Raw genomic sequence first — 15,793 nt, 5'->3', positions numbered from 1 at the left:
ACCCGGACGAGGTCTGACGTGCTGCTGGGTGGCGTGTTTTGTTTCTTGCTTGTATTTGTCGATCGTTGCTAAGGTGGTCCTTTGGTTTCTCTTAGGCTTGTGGTTCTTCTGACGGTTGGTAGGAATTAGGATGTAGCGGGAAGGGGGGAGGGACCCGCATTTCAGAGTATTCCAGGTTGAGATCATGAAACAGCAGTTGGATTTTGAGGTCTCAAAAATAACAGCATTATACAGGGGCCGTATTGCTGGCTGCTGTTCTTCACAGTGCTGTGAAAGCAGTCCTCGAATGTGGCCCACCGGCCTGTCTCCGCTCGGCTGCGACAGCCCAAATAGGCTCTCTCAGTGAGACGTTTTAAAATCACTTGCAAGCATTACATAGACTCTAGTCTTTACAGGACTGAGCTAGAGGAACGGCCTGACCGTGATCACGTGTAGTCACAGTAGATCCAGATACCTCCTTGCATTACAGTGCAATATGGTTATGCTTTGGAACACATCGAAAGCAAGATTTAAAAGGAGTGAAGAAGTTATATTGGTATACTGTCTTCAGGGTTCCAAGCATATTGTAAGTAAGAGTAAAAGTAACCTGTTGGCAGAGAGCAGATGGCTATCTGGGACTGAAGCAGTGTCTTTTTTTCCTCTTTTTTAAAATTGAGTTTCATTACATATAAAACAGTTCTTTTTAAGATCTTTTTAACGAAACCTTTAAAAAAATGAAATTTGTCTTGCAAGTACAATGTCTTTTTTAAAATAAACTTTTACATTTTAGAGTAGCTTTAGATTTACAGAAAAATTGTGAAGACAGTATAGAGAGTTCCCCTGTACCCCATATCCAGCTACCCCAATTATTAGCATCTTACATTACTGTGGAATGTTTTTCACAATTAATGAATCAGTATTAATGTACTTACTAACTTTCATTTTTGCGTAATGTTGTTTTTCTGTCCCAGAATCCCATATAGGATACCAGATACCTCCTTGCATTTCAGTGTCATGTCTTCGTAGGTTCCTCTTGGCTGTGACAGTCTCTCTCTGTTTTTTTTTTTTTTTTACTTAGAAATTCTCCAGAATTTCAGAAACTTCTGGGCATCGCTATGGAACTTTTTCTGCTGTGCAGTGATGACGCAGAGTCGGATGTCCGGATGGTGGCTGACGAGTGCCTCAACAGAGTCATAAAAGTAAGAGCGCTCTCTGAGCAGGACTTGTGGCTGAGAGAAGAAGCTGTAACTTAACTTTCTTCTGTAGTGAGTGGCCCAGTCCCTCTGGATGTTTGCGCTTGTTTCATTTGGTGTGTGCTTGGGTGGTGCTCTCGTATCTGCCCGTGCGCTTGCTACCCTGCTCAGTCAGAAGGCAGTGGGTCCACCCTGAAGCCTGTGCAGTGCATAGGTCACAGGTGGGCACTGCTGGTGGCCACTGGCTGTTCTTGGCAAAAATGTCACTAAGTCACCAACTTTTGTTTGGGCAGAGCCTGGAGCAGTCGCGAGGCCCTGGGAAGGCAGGGGACGGGTAAATGGAATCCATCTGTGGTTTCCCTATGGTGTCTCTAGCCTCTCTTCCTTTCCTTTCCCTGCCTCTGTGGAGGCCTGCTCAGGAGATGTGACTTCTGTAACGGGCTGGCTGGGGTCAGTGTGGTGGGGCTGGGCGGAAGGAGTTCCCAGGAAAGGACGGCAGAACCAGAAAGTCAAAGTGCTTGGGCCACAGGCGAGCTGGGGGGTGGAGAGAGGACACCGTCTTCTTCCGCTGCTGCTTTCTGAGGCTGACTTTGTGGCCAAGATCACCAGAGCTTTAAGCTCCTGTTTTTTGCTGCCCTTGAAGATAAAAGTCCTTCTTCCATAATTCTTAATGTGTTAGAAAACTATCCTTGTTTTTCACATTCTGCCCTTCTACTTTGTGTCCCCAAGCCATCCTGGTCACCTTCTTCTAGGTCACCTTTGATGATTGGACCTTTTGGGTTGTGTGTGCAGACTCAGGCAGCGCTCCCGCTGTCGGTGTGCTGGCATTGTGGTTAGTGCTGCAGGTCTCTCCGGAATCATTTTCTCCTTGTTTCTTTCTCTGCGGGGATCCTTGTTTATTGGACCTTTCTAGTTTTCTTATTTTTTTTCCCCTACTGCTTCCAATTCCACCCATGAACTTTAGATAAGTCTTGGAGAAGAGCCTACATCTTTTCATTTTTCTTGCAGGCTCTTTTCCTAGTAATCCTCACTTGGCTGGATAAACCAAGGACTACAAGCTAACATAGATGAGTTGAATATTTCCCTTCTCGTTAGGATCTTGATAAACAGAACTGTTCTTTGGAGTCCTTCTCAAGGCTTTCTCTGGAGAACGGTCACATTTTACATTGGCCAAGCAGTTATCCTTCCTTTCTCCTTCACGGGCCCACCGTTCCTCAGGTGGTGAATCAGCCCCCTCCCACTACGTGAGAACGAGGCACCCTGCCAGACAGAGAGAGTATACATGGGTTTTGGAGTGAAGGAGACCTGTGTTTGAATCTTGCCTCTGTCCCCTACTAACTGAACAGCTTTGGGAAATGTATTTAATTCTGTGAGCCTCAGTTTCCTTACCTACAAAGGGAATCAGTCAGAGTTTGGTGGTGTGTTTGTGAGTGCGTGTGTGAGGATCAAAGGCGATGACGTGCTTAGCGCCATCCTGGCCACTCACTGGTCCTCCAAGTGGTAAGCAGTATTCTTATTAATAATGACGTTTATTTATTGCTCTGATGTTGGCCATTGGATTATGTAGGCTTTGTTCTGTTTTTAAGCCTGTCTTCTTTAGTGACCTGTTTCCAAGAACTGCTGGACTGAATAGCTTAGTGTATGTGTGGTGGTTGTCAGCCATGACCCTGGGTTGTAACCTAATGCCAGGTTGTCTTTCTGGCCATCTCCTGTCCTATTTCCCCTGTGTCAGACCTCCCAGTGCAGAGATTCTAGTTTCTCCTGTTATGGCCCTGGATGTGAAGATGAAGTCAGTCTCAGCCTCTTTTTCTGCTTGAAGGTGGACATGGTGGGGTTTGGCTGTGCTTCCTCAGATGCTCTAGTCTTCAGGTTCAGCGGCTGGAGCCAGATCAGGGTCTGGCTAGATTTGCTTTCGTTGTAGCAGAGGAAGGACAGGCTTGGGACAGTGTGGACGGCCCTTGGCTCGGATGTCAGGGAGGGGCAGGAACACAGATATGGTCACCTGGAAGCCACTCCTGGACTTTTGTCTTCTGTTGGGTGTTGTTGTATGCTTCTGATGAGACCAGACTCATGGCCCAAGCAAATGGGACGTGTTGCTTTTCATTTATATAGGAAAATGCAGTGGGGCTCTGATTCAACCTGACAGCGTGCTCCTGCCTCATGTAATTTACAGTCTCAGGTGGGGAAGCACATTCATACAGAAATCGCTCAATACGTGGCACAAACTCTAAGTTCTGAGGGACATTGGTGAGTCATCATGGCACTCCGGAGACCGAGATGTCTTCTGTCTGGGGAGGCAGAGAAGACTTCCTGGAGGTGGTGGCTAGTAGGTGAGTGAGGAGATTAGAGGCCCTCTTAACCACTTCAACACCCTGCCTCTCCAGGGCTCCGGGAAGCCTCTACAGGCTCAGAGGAGGGTGGCCCTCAGAGAATGGGGCATTGAGGGTCAGTTCAGGGGATTTGGCCCTTATTTGGTAAACAGTGAGGAGCTGCCAAAGATTTTTGATGTGGTCAGCGGAATGCTTTATTTAGGAAGAGTAACCTGGTGGCAGTGTGCAGCCTGCCTTGGAGTAGAGAAAGGTGTGCGTACGGATAATCTGCGTGGGAGGTAGGGTAGTCCAGGCCTGGAGGGGAGAGGTCTGAGCCAGGACAGTGGCCCTCAGAGCATGAGTGAGGAGGCAGAGGTGGGCTGTCATGGGCTCGATTTGGCAGCTGATTGGGTGTGTCCGCTTTGGTGAGGAAGGGATTCAGGAGTAGGGAGCGGTCAGATCGCCATCACCCAGTGACTGGGAACCCCGATTCTGTGCTATTATTAGGGGTTTGAGGGTTAGTTTTCTCGTTATAAAGTAAGTTTGAGATTAGTTTATAAAACAAAGTGAAGTAAAACTTGGATGTGGCTTTTGGTTTTATTTGTAAAGTAGCATCTTAATATATTTTTGTTTGTTTTGGTGTGCTTGCTTAAGGATTTAGTACAAACTGAAATGGAAGAGTTAGGATTTACAAATTTCTGAGATACTTCAGAAGCTCCCCAAACGTGACTCTGCTTTCAACTTTCAAGCTCACTGAACCAGTAGGTGGACCCGTGTGAGTTTTACTAAGAGCCACTCGGGTGGTAGACATCATATGCTCTACATCACATGAAAGAAACTTGGTTTGAGGCTTCGTGACGTCCCTCCTCTCTTCTTGGTGGACAGGCCATTGGCAGTACCATTTCAGAGGGGAGGGTTCCCATGGGCAAGAGTGAGGGCCAGGAACCTTCCGTCTCCCTTCCTGCCATCTCGAGAAGCCCTCTGTAACGTGGACTCGGTGCCGCCAGTGGTGGTTGCCCTCGGCCATTCTTACTGGGTTGAAGTTGGCCTGGAGGCTGTTAGTTTCGGTTTGGCCCATAAGTGAGCAGGGCTGGGGGCAAGGAAGGCGTTGTGAGGAGCACGAGGCTCCTCGCTGGCTGCGGGCTCTGAGTCACGGGGGGTGGGGGGCTGGGAGCGTCACAAAGGACGGAGCCTTTCTGCCCACCGGAGCGAGGGGCTCAGGCCTTACAAGTACGCTCACCGCACTGCTGGCGCCACAGACTTCAGGCCATTGTTAATATTGAGTCATCTGGCTGTGTGTGCTTCCATGAAGAAGGAAAGCTTGCAGTTGTTTTCTCCTCTCATCGAATATTAAAGGTTTAACATTAAGAGCATTAGAATGAATTTGAACCACCTACAGTTGGATTTCAATATTATGTGGTATTTGATAGTATGTCGAGTTAAGTTCTTTCCCTTCTATTTTTTGTTTAAGTGAGCGACCTGTGTCTGGTTATTCAGTGGCTTCCTGTATATATGTGCGTCTTTCGTAACGAGCAGGTTCTTAGTTCAGGTGCTGCTATATTCCACTTTGCCCCCAAGGTGAAATTTTAGTTGCCTTTCAGTTTTCTCTCAGGTTGGTAGAGTGAGTCTTCCGGGAACAGTTCTCTTGTGTTTTGTTGCAGGCGCTGATGGACTCCAGTCTTCCGAGGTTACAGTTAGAACTCTATAAGGAAATCAAAAAGGTAGGCTTTGATTTTCTGTTATTGAGCAAATGGTATTACTTCCCTGGATTGACGAGCATATGTGAGATCTTATCTTTTATTTACTAAGTGGGAGTGTTAGACGGAAATGCTGCTGGTAGAGCAGACTTCACTGCTTTATTTTCCTTCACGGGGTTCCTCTTCATTATTTATGAGATGGGATGGGAATTAAGTTTTCTGTCTTTGTAATTGAAGCCCTGAGACCATGACACTTCTGCAGCCATTACACGTTTATGTGGCCTTGTGTCTAAACATAGAAATAAACGATCACATAAATGCTCTTGTTTCTATGAAGTCCTTTTGGAGTAGCGTCCCTGGCTCTTAAATGTAACTTGCCGCTCTCAACCCACTCAGAACGGTGCTCCCCGCAGCCTGCGCGCTGCCCTGTGGAGGTTTGCTGAGCTGGCTCACCTGGTCCGGCCTCAGAAGTGCAGGTAAGTTGTGCGCTCTGGATTATTACTACTGTCAATTGATGGGAGCCAGCTCCTGTGGCCTCTTTCCCTCTCGGCTCTGGTGTCACTGGCTCAGAGGTCTTCCCCGAGCTCTGTCTAATGCTGTCCGCCTCTGCCCTCCAAGTCATGGTCGGTGTTTCTTGGCTGGTGTTCCTCTTGTAGCACTTCTCACTCTCAGAAATACTCGGGGACACTATCAGTGTGCTTGTTCATTTTCTGTCAGCGCCCCCCCCCCCAAGAGACAGAGGTGTGTGCCCCAGGACAGCGGGGGTCTTCCCTGTCTGTCCTCTGCTACAGCCCAGCCCTGAGAACTGTGTCTGCACGTGCCGGTTGCTGAAAAGATACTTGTCACATGGTCAAAGGTTGAGAACCAGTCTCATCGTTGCTTATAGAAAAATATGCCTTTGGGTCTCACGTGAGTTCAAACTGTGACTGTTGAACTGTGAATAAAGCCTGACTGGTGCGAACAGTCTGTCCTCAACGGATTGAGAATCGGAAGACCCTGGTTTTCATCTGTGCCCTTCCTTCTGAACCGGCAAAACTGATATCCGTAGACCCTTGGCTGTGTCCCTGAGGAACTGATGGAGGGGCTGAAACGCTCACTGTTAATAGGATACAGTGATTTATCCCACTTAGTTTGAGTTTAATAAGAATCTTACGTGGCTGCTGTAGAATACATCACTAAGGAAATTTCTTTTTACGTAACTTTTTTCTTTTCTTTTTTTTTTTTAAGATTTTATTTATTTATTCGACAGAGATAGAGACAGCCAGCGAGAGAGGGAACACAAGCAGGGGGAGTGGGAGAGAAAGAAGCAGGCTCATAGCAGAAGAGCCTGATGTGGGGCTCGATCCCATAACGCCGGGATCACGCCCTGAGCCGAAGGCAGACGCTTAACCGCTGTGCCACCCAGGCGCCCCAACGTAACTTTTTTCTTTTACTACCCTTATTTTGAAAATTTTGTTATACTTCTGAAGCAACACATCCCGAGTTCTCCACATAGCAGCCAGAGTGACCTTAAAAAATGTGATTGGGTCATCTCATTCCCTTACTTAAACTTTTTACTCATTTCCCAGCGCTGTTGAGATAAAATCCAGACTCCTTACCCAGGGAGATCTTTCCTCCGGTGGCCACCATCATCTCAGACACTCTCAGTTGACTCATTGGCCTGATTTTGCTTCTTCGAAGAGTCAGGCAGGTTTCTCTTGCTTGCCATGCCTGGTTTATTTTTTTTCCGGCAAAATAGTCATCTCCTTAAGGCAGCCTAGCTTTTCTGCTGTAGTCCGAAGTGTATACCTGCTTATCTCTGCCGCGAGAAAGCGCCTGTCATGTTAGTCCTGTGTTTGTTGAGGTTACTCATGTGATTTCAGCCTTCTGCGCAGTGACTGGCTTCTCCTGCATCCTGCACTGTCTGCGCTTCGTCTCTGGAGGGCCAGGTCTTACCTCTAAGGCCTTGTTTAGTTTGAACACTTAAAAATATTTCCTCATAATGCTCCCTTTCAAGAAAACGTTTTCATTTCTTTTTTTAATTGGTGTTTTCTTATCTATTATTTTCTAATTTTAAATATGGGTATTTTACTGTTATAATTTACTACAGACAATTTTTAAAACAAGCTTTTGAGAGTCCTCTGTGATCATAGGGGAAATGAATGATGATCGTCTCCCAGCATTTGAACTTGGTCTGCATTTAGCCCTCCTGTTCTTTTGCCGAGGTTTGTCTCCTTTCTGTTAAGGACCGTTTTGCGCATAAAAACTGGGTCTTCCCTAACAGGTACTAAATAATTGCTTATATTTCTCACTAAGTAGACCTGGAAGAATAACTCCTGTTCCTTTCACATATGCAGGCCTTACTTGGTAAACCTTTTGCCTTGCCTGACTCGAATAAGCAAGAGACCTGAGGAATCTGTTCAGGAGACCTTGGCTGCAGCTGTACCCAAAATTATGGCTTCTTTTGGCAATTTTGCAAATGACAATGAAATTAAGGTATGATTATTACCTCAAGTCACAAACATGAACGAGTCTTGTGGGCAGTTAGGGCTTTTGGACAGGCAGTCATTTGAGAGTGTTTCTTGAGTTATACTGTGCTTCATGATTTAGATGAAAATCTTTTTAATTATTTTGAGGCACACTAAGAGCTTCTTTCTATTTCTACTTTTTTATCATGCGGTGAAGAGTCAAGTAGGGAAAGGGTATATAGATGTAAATTCAAAAGGCGATTTTCCAGAACAGATTGATTTTTGGTATATTAGACTGACTCTTTAACCTAGCTTGGGAGAGGTGACTGTCCCAGGAGTCCAGGCAGGAGAAAGCCCACTGATGATGGCCTTGTAGCCAGCGGGGACCACTTGCCTTCCTGTTTGTTCTGTGCCTCAACAAACAAAACAAGCAACCTCCCTACCCATGGTCGTGTTTTGTTTTTATTGTCAAGAAATTGTGACCCTGCCACATAGTCTGACGATTATAGATTCTTAACTTTCTCCTCTTCGTGGGTCAGTCCTTTGTTAGTGTTTCTTTTGGTATTTCCCTCTACATTTCTAGGTAGCATGCTCTATAGCATGTGTATTATAGCAATGTGCTCCTAGTTTTTTGTTTTGTTTTGTTTTTACTATGAAAGATAAATTTAGCATTAACCTGGCTCTCATCTTTTTAGTGTATTTATATCAGTATATAACTCTTGCTTGTCATGTGTGACATTATGTGTGACATAATGTCAGTGTGACATTATCATGCCCAAGTAATAGTCATAACTAGTTATGTTCTGTCCTTGGATTCTATTTCTTTGTTGAACTTTTTGGTTTTTTGGGAGTTAATAATTGCCTCTTTTTTATTTTGCTTTTTATTCTTTGGTCGTTTATGTCTTCTCATACCTTCCAACAGCTTTGTAAAATGTATCTTAATGCAGTTCTCCACATGACAGATAGTTTATTGGGTCCATTTTCTCCACTGGGGTCTTCTGTCCTAGAATTCTCTAGCTGTTTACCCCAGTCTGTTCCAGATACTCTTTAGGTCTGAGGACTTCTTTGCTGTTCTCCTAGGAATTTTTTTTGCTGCTCTCCTGTCGGGTGCCTGATTTCTAGATGCCATGTCTTTGCCTTTCTAGGCATACTCCCTTGTTGTGATGGAATTTGTGTTATGTTTTATTTCTGTTTTCCTTTTCTTTTTTCCTGTACTTTCTAGATGTCCATCCCAAACCCTTCTGTTGAGTTTTTGTTCCTGCTGTTGTATAATTTCTAAGAGCTCCTTCTTGTGTTCAGAATGTTTATGTTTTATGGCATCCTCTTCTTGCTTTGTGAATACACTCCTTCTCTTCTGAGGATATTGATTACAGTTTCTTGACAACTTTCTTTGACTTCTGCATTGTCTGTTTCTTCTGACTTCCTCTGTTCTCTTTCCTGGTCTTTCACTTTTATGTTGGCAGTTGTCCATTTGAGTGAGACTCTAAAAAGCTTATTGGAAGCAAGTGTGTGACAGGGTCTGTCCTGTGGTGGGTTTCCTGAGGTGGTGGATGCTGAGTCTCCTTTTCCACTGTCAGTCTCAGTAAGTCTTTTCCTCTTGAGGTGGTCAGTATCCCTAGAGGAAAGTTCCTTATTCTCCTGTTGGAGAGGTAAGCCTGGCTGCGTTTGTTCTGGGATCCTGGGATAGATGGGGCCAACAGTCTCACTGGTCAGAATGCACACTTTTTCTTAATTTCTCTGTTATCTGTCTGTACCACATGTCTGACGATGGCTATGCTGACATCTCTGGAGATTATGCCCCAGTCTTTGTGGGGTGGGAAGCGAAGACTATGTCCTGGGCTGCCCCCCGGGCTGAGCGGCTGGCAGCGCAGACAGGGGCAGACAGGCTGCTTTCAGAGGTCTCTGGGGTCTGCCAATCCCAAGCTGTTCTTGAAGTTTTGTGGCTTGAGTGAACTTGGCTTTTGTTAGTGGCCTTCAGATCCTCCACCTCCAACTCCCAAAAAAGCTTACCTGCGAGCGTCTTCCTGTGGGCCGCAAGGTAGGCAGTCAGCACTTGTTTACTTTCTAGCTTGCAGAATTTGTGGACACCTCTCGTCTGCTCTTGTCCCTGTCCTGTTCTTTTTGTCCTTGTAAGTCATTGCTTTTTAAAACTTGTGCACGTGGTTTTAAGGGAGTGTCTGGGTGTCAGAGGTTCGTTCACACATGCCGCGGAGCACGTTTGCTCTGAAGTCTCCTCACCTCAGGTGTGTTTTCATTCTTGGGATGACCTGTCGGACACCGAGACTCACGTGTAGTGCACACACAGGGCAGCACAGCAGTTACTGCTGTGCCCCTTGGGGAGCCATCACAAAGTGATGTAGAACGTTACCAGCTCCTGGGAGCCCTTCATGCCCACCCCCCCGTCACTGCTCCCCTCTCCTCCCTGGAGTGACCGCTGACCTGGCTTCTGAAGCCATGGGGCTGTTCTTAAATTCGGCGTCTGTAGAGCGGTGCATTCTTTCTGTCTGGTTTTGTTGCTTGTTGCTGCGTGTTAAGTCGGTGAGAGTCTTTCATGTCGTCGGTGTGTGAATTCACGCAGTTTTTACACTTGTGGGGCACGCCACTGTGTGAACACGCCACGGCTTATTTATTGTAGCAGAGCGACCAGCCGTTTCTGCTTTGTAGCCGTTGCGAGCGCTGCTGCTGTGCCCGCTCTTGCGTGTGTCGTTAGGAGCACAGGTGCAGCCCACCGTTGTGGATCCTAGAACGGGGGTTGCTGGGTTGTAAGGACATGTATTTCACCTTCAGTAGATGCTGCTAAAAAGCTCTGTGAGTGTCCGCTCCTGCTCACACCAGCGTCCGTGGCGAGCGAGAGCCCCAGCGGCTCTGCCTCCTCCTGGACCCCGCTGCCGCGGGCCCTTTCAAGTTTAGCCGTTCTCGTGATTGTGCCCTGGTGTCGTATTTTGATTTTAATTTCTGTTTCTATCCCCTATAGTACTCTTGACTCTAAAGTTGAATAGTTTTGCATCTTTTGAAGTACTCTTAAAAATGTGTGCTACACATTTATTGAAAAGTGGAGCTGTCTGCCCTAAAATCTAGTCACTTCCTCCCCATTATGCAAAGAGCTTACACGTGGTCTGGGGACCTCCTGCCAGCTGCCTTCTCCAGGGCCTTCTCAGCATTGTGGGATTTGGACCTGGGAAGGCCCCCTCAAACTCTGAGATTTGATTTTAGTATTCCAAACTATTGAAGTTCACCGTGGGCTCACTCTTTATAATAATGCTCCGCTTTCACTGTGCTTGTAAGTGTGGACTGATATGGAATGATTCGTACTAGTTCAATGATGTACGTATATGTGTTTTCACTCAGATGAGTTACTTTAAGGTACCACTGCCTTTTCTCAGAGTTAAGAAGGTTTGTCTGAGATAAGTTGACTGGGTTCTCCTGGTGCTGTCTGCAGGAGGAACTGGAGACCACAAACCACGGGGACACCTGGGGCTGAGGGTCTGGTCCTCTGCCTCTCTGGTTCCAGACATCTAGTCTATAAATTCACCAGGAATCGATGAACCTCTGAGAACCAGTTGATGCTAACCACACTGTGAAGAAGGAGCTTTTTTATAAGTCAGATGCTAGTCTGTTAATGTGCTGCTCGTTTGCCTGGGGTCATGCCTCGGTGGTGGGGCCCTAATGGTGTCCCTGGCCCAGATAGCTTTGCTCAGTGCATGTTGAACAGCAGCTGGGACCAAATCATTGCTCTGAGTGGGGTTTAGAGTGACGGAAATCGGTGTTCTTATGTAAGCTAGTTCCTAAACTCAGGAAGCTAGATGGTCACACCTTTCTTTTAGCTTTCCTTTTTTTTTCTTTCTTTCTTTCTTTCTTTCTTTCTTTCTTTCTTTCTTTCTTTCTTTTCTTTTCTTTTCTTTTTTCTTTCTTTCTTTCTTTCTTTTTCTTTCTTTCTTTCCTCTTTCTTTCCCTCCCTCCCTCCCTTTCTTTCTGTCTTTCTTTCTTTTCTTTCTTTCTTCCTTCCTTCCTTCCTTCCTTCTCTTTCTTTCTTCTTTCCTTTTCCTTTTCCTTTTCCTTTTCCTTTTTCTTTTTCTTTTTCTTTTTCTTTTTTTTTTTTTTCTTTTCTTTTTCTTTTTCTTTTTCTTTTTCTTTCAGAGCAGAGGGAGAGAGAGAAGCAGACTCCCTGATGAGCAGGGAGCCCGATATGGGGGCTCGATCTCCCAACGAGGAGATCACGACCTAAGCTGAAACCAAGAGTTGAGTGCTCAACCAGCTGAGCCACCCAGGCACCCCCATGCCTTTACATTCTTTGGATAGTTTTGTTAAGACTTAAATGCCCATTGTTGGAATGCTAGCATGCTCTCCTTTGGGTTATCCTGGAGGTTCCGTGACAAGAGTCTTCTTCTCTCCTTAGGAAAACACTTGTGGGCACTATGCGGTACGATTCAGCTCATTCGCATGCTTTCCAGACCAGAGAGCCTCTCTTAGTGGCATTAGCAGCCCGTCTGCAAGCTGTCAGGCTAGGACGTGGCTGTAGTTGCCTACTACACTTTTCTCCTTCGCTTCATTATTTGGGGTTTTTTCTTTACTGTCTTCATTTTACGTGGTGTCATTTACTGACCCGGTACCCAAATGCTGTGGGTACACGTTTCTAGAAGCTCAGGGTTTCACTCTTGGTTGAGGACATAGATTCTTCCTTATAGTGAGGAAGTAAATAGACTACTTCTGCAAACTGCTCTGGAATATCCCAAATTTGGGGTGCTTTTACTTAACTGTAGGAAAGTCCAATGGTTTATAACCTATACTCTGTAAGAATTTGGAGTAATTTTATGAAATAACATGATAAGCTTCATAGGAGTTTTGTCTTTTATTGACTTGGATTTTTGCTGCCCTAGGTTCTATTAAAGGCTTTCATAGCGAATCTGAAGTCAAGCTCCCCGACCATTCGGCGGACGGCGGCTGGCTCAGCAGTGAGCATCTGCCAGCACTCGAGAAGGACGCAGTACTTTTACAATTGGCTACTAAATGTGCTCTTAGGTAAGAGGTAGTCGTGAGTGATTTTCCCCATGGTGTGCTGGGGTCTCTAGCATTTACCCGAGACACATCTTTTAAGTTCTTTAAAATCAGGCAATCCCTTAGCTCCCAGCCCAGGCCCTTTGGTGCTGACTGACTAGTGAATGGGAAGTGTGTTGAGGTTGCCATGCGCCCATGTTGGGTGTTGTGACAATTGGGACAAGGAGCCTTCTTTGTGCAGGAGCGTAGGCGCCCCTGTGCCTGAGGCGGTGGTTGTGAGGCAGTGTGCAGCCCCACCCGCCTCCCTCAGCCTGGCCCTTGTGTGGCAGACTGCACAGCTGTCCGTGTGGGCTCTGAGTGTGGTGAGTCCCCGAGGCCAGAAGTGGAGCCTGGGATCCTTGCAGGTTCTCTGCTGACGGTTTCTCCTGTGTGTGGAGTTGTTTATGGAAATCACGAGCAGGGCCTGAGGGGGGCATATGGATATTTGGTATAAAAGACTGCCTGGCTTTCAGATGCAGCCGAACTCACTCTAACGGGCCGTGCCCAGCTAAGGATGTGAAGGTTACCCTTTAAAGTCTGTCCTGGATTTTGGCCTTTAGATGAGATACCTGTATATTTTCCCACAGTAGTGTGTGTGCCATCTTTATCCCTCAATGCCAACCTCATAACACGGTTCTGCTCTGGGTCTCTTCTTTTAAACAAATTAAGCCCTGAATCCCCCAGCAGATGATGTTAAGAGACCTCATTGCTCCCTTACAGGCTTGCTGGTCCCTGTTGAGGGTGAACACTCCACCCTCCTGATTCTTGGAGTGCTGCTCACGCTGAGGTACCTGGTGCCCTTGCTGCAGCAGCAGGTCAAGGACACGAGCCTGAAAGGCAGCTTTGGGGTGACACGGAAAGAACTGGAAGTCTCCCCCTCGACAGAACAGCTCATCCAGGTAGGAGCCCCATGCTTTACTCTGGTGCTGGTTCATAAATGACGGACATTTGGAATCAAACATTTGGAACAGAAATGGCAGAACCGAGGGTTACGAGCTTGGTCTTTGCAGCTGGACCACCTGGTTCAGATCCTGGGTCACCACCCCTAGGTATGTGACCTCTGGATGGCAGGGACATCAGAGTACAATGAAGGTAATCTCTCGTAAGGTTACCGAGAATATTACATACGCCCCTTAGGCTCCTGCCTGGCGCAGAGAATGCTCTTACCCTATTTGTAAAACCAGGACTCATGAGGTGTGTTCATCCATTCGGTAAGTATTGAGCACCCACTGTGTGCTGGGGACCGGGACCGGTGCTCGGGATACATTGGTGAGCGTTTTGGGTGTGGTCTCTGCCTCTGGAACCTGTGGTCTGGCGCACTAGTGTATATACCCAGGGAGTTAGGGACACAGTCCGTTGGAGCATAGGAGCAGTACGTTAAAGCTTCTCTTTTCAAGACAGAGAAACCCCGTCTACGTTCTAATTCAGTGTGATCTGCATCCGACTTCAGTGATAGACTTCATTTCTTTGCAGCCTGTTCATCCAGGTGATTTTCTTAACCTTGAAACAGTACGGCTGCATTTTAAGCAATTGGATTTTGTGAACTTGGCTTAAAATGTTAGTGTTTTTACCAAATTGGATGTACTGGATACTACTGAAGGCCTTACCCTTTCTGTACATCAGATGGTCACATGGCACATGCAGGAGTCGAGACACACACTCCAGGATCCTGAGAGGGTGCCTTGGCTCTGTTTTTTGTTTTCTGTATTGGTGACATTGTAGTTCATAGGTATTTTGGTCAAGTGGACTTATGAGTTGTGTCCTTTGCCTAAATTTTGTAGAGTACAAAATTGTAGGTGGCTTAAAGTAATTCTTGCACAGAAATCATGAATTGGGGTGGGGGAATGGGATAGGCCGGTGATGGGTATTAAGGAGGGCACGTATTGCATGGAGCACTGGGTGTTATACGCAAATAATGAATCATGGAACACTACATCAAAAACTAAGGATATACTGTATGGTGACTAACATAACATAATAAAAAATTGTTATAAAAAAATGTTTCCATTAAAAAAAATCATGAATTGAAGAAGATTTAATGATTTAAGAGTTGAGTCAGGTAGTATTTGCAAAGTGCTTAGAATCCTTGCTGGTGTGTGGTGAGACCCTGGGGGTGCGGGTGGGTGAAGGGTAACCGAGCAGGGGTGGGCTCTAAGAATCTCTGGGAGTTGACTGTTCTGCTCCAACCAGCTGCCCTTCAGCCGAACCACAGAATACAAGCATGGGGTTCTCATGTAATATGGCACGTAATTACATTGCCCTCACGAAAAACCATTACTGGATGTTTTAGTGAGTAAAACAGGTGTTCTAGTGGTAGTAATACATTTAAAAAATAGGTTATTTCATCCTTACCTTGCTTGCTTGTTTTACTTTTTATTATGGAGATGTGCAGACGTACAACAGTAGACAGAATAGCATTATAAACAGCCTTCAGTAATTGTAACTTGTGTTGAAAATCGTCAGCTCAGGGCCAGTGTTGGTTCACTTATAATCCCACTTCCTCCTCTCTTTTTGTATTATTTTGAAGCAAATCCCAGTCATCTTATTAATTTATCTGTAAGTATTCTGATATGTATTCCTATAGGTGAGAACTCATCTTTGTTTTTAAAATTTAATGACAATGCCATTGTCACATTTTAAAAAAAGGAACATTTCCTGAATATCAAGTACCCATTCACCCTCTGTCAGGTGTTTACTCTCCTCTTTTGGAATCAGTATGCAAGTAAGATTGGAGTTCATTTGTTGGAGAAACAGCTTGTCCTGTGGAACTCCTGGCAGATGTATTACTTGCCACCCCATCGTGTAAATTAACATGTTTCTTTTTCTTTGTATTTCCTATAAATTGGTTACAAGCTGGAGTCTTGTAGGATTTAGTGTACATTTTATAATGTACACGATATCTGAGTTCTATAGTACTTATATTTTTAAAAAGATTTTATTTATTTATTTGAGAGAGAGAGATCGGGCGATAGAGCACTGGGGGTGGGAGGGGCAGAGAGAGAGGGAGAAGTAGACTCCCCGTTGAGCAGGGAGCCTGATGTGGGGCTCGATCCCAGGACCCCAGGATCACGACCTGAGCTGAAGGCAGACGCCTAACCTGCTGAGCCACCCAGGTGCCCCTATAATATTTTAAG

At 45.8% G+C, this 15,793-nt stretch overlaps 1 protein-coding gene across 1 annotated transcript in view; it reads left to right on the top strand.

Annotated features, from left to right (window-relative positions):
* The window catches only part of HTT (huntingtin), a 134,323-nt gene that overhangs the window by 20,589 nt on the left and 97,941 nt on the right, over window positions 1–15,793 (top strand). Inside the window, exons 3-8 of the mRNA XM_034672191.1 lie at window positions 1,058–1,178; window positions 5,143–5,202; window positions 5,575–5,654; window positions 7,515–7,653; window positions 12,503–12,644; window positions 13,380–13,558. Of these exons, the coding sequence (XP_034528082.1) occupies window positions 1,095–1,178; window positions 5,143–5,202; window positions 5,575–5,654; window positions 7,515–7,653; window positions 12,503–12,644; window positions 13,380–13,558 (684 nt within the window). The 5' untranslated portion in view covers window positions 1,058–1,094. The remainder of the gene's footprint in view (window positions 1–1,057; window positions 1,179–5,142; window positions 5,203–5,574; window positions 5,655–7,514; window positions 7,654–12,502; window positions 12,645–13,379; window positions 13,559–15,793) is intronic.

This window comes from Ailuropoda melanoleuca, chromosome 11, assembly GCF_002007445.2.
Source record: "Ailuropoda melanoleuca isolate Jingjing chromosome 11, ASM200744v2, whole genome shotgun sequence".
Lineage (NCBI taxonomy): Eukaryota > Metazoa > Chordata > Mammalia > Carnivora > Ursidae > Ailuropoda > Ailuropoda melanoleuca.
The sequence above is the reverse complement of the archived record's forward strand: the minus strand, read 5'-3'. Positions and strand labels throughout refer to the sequence as shown.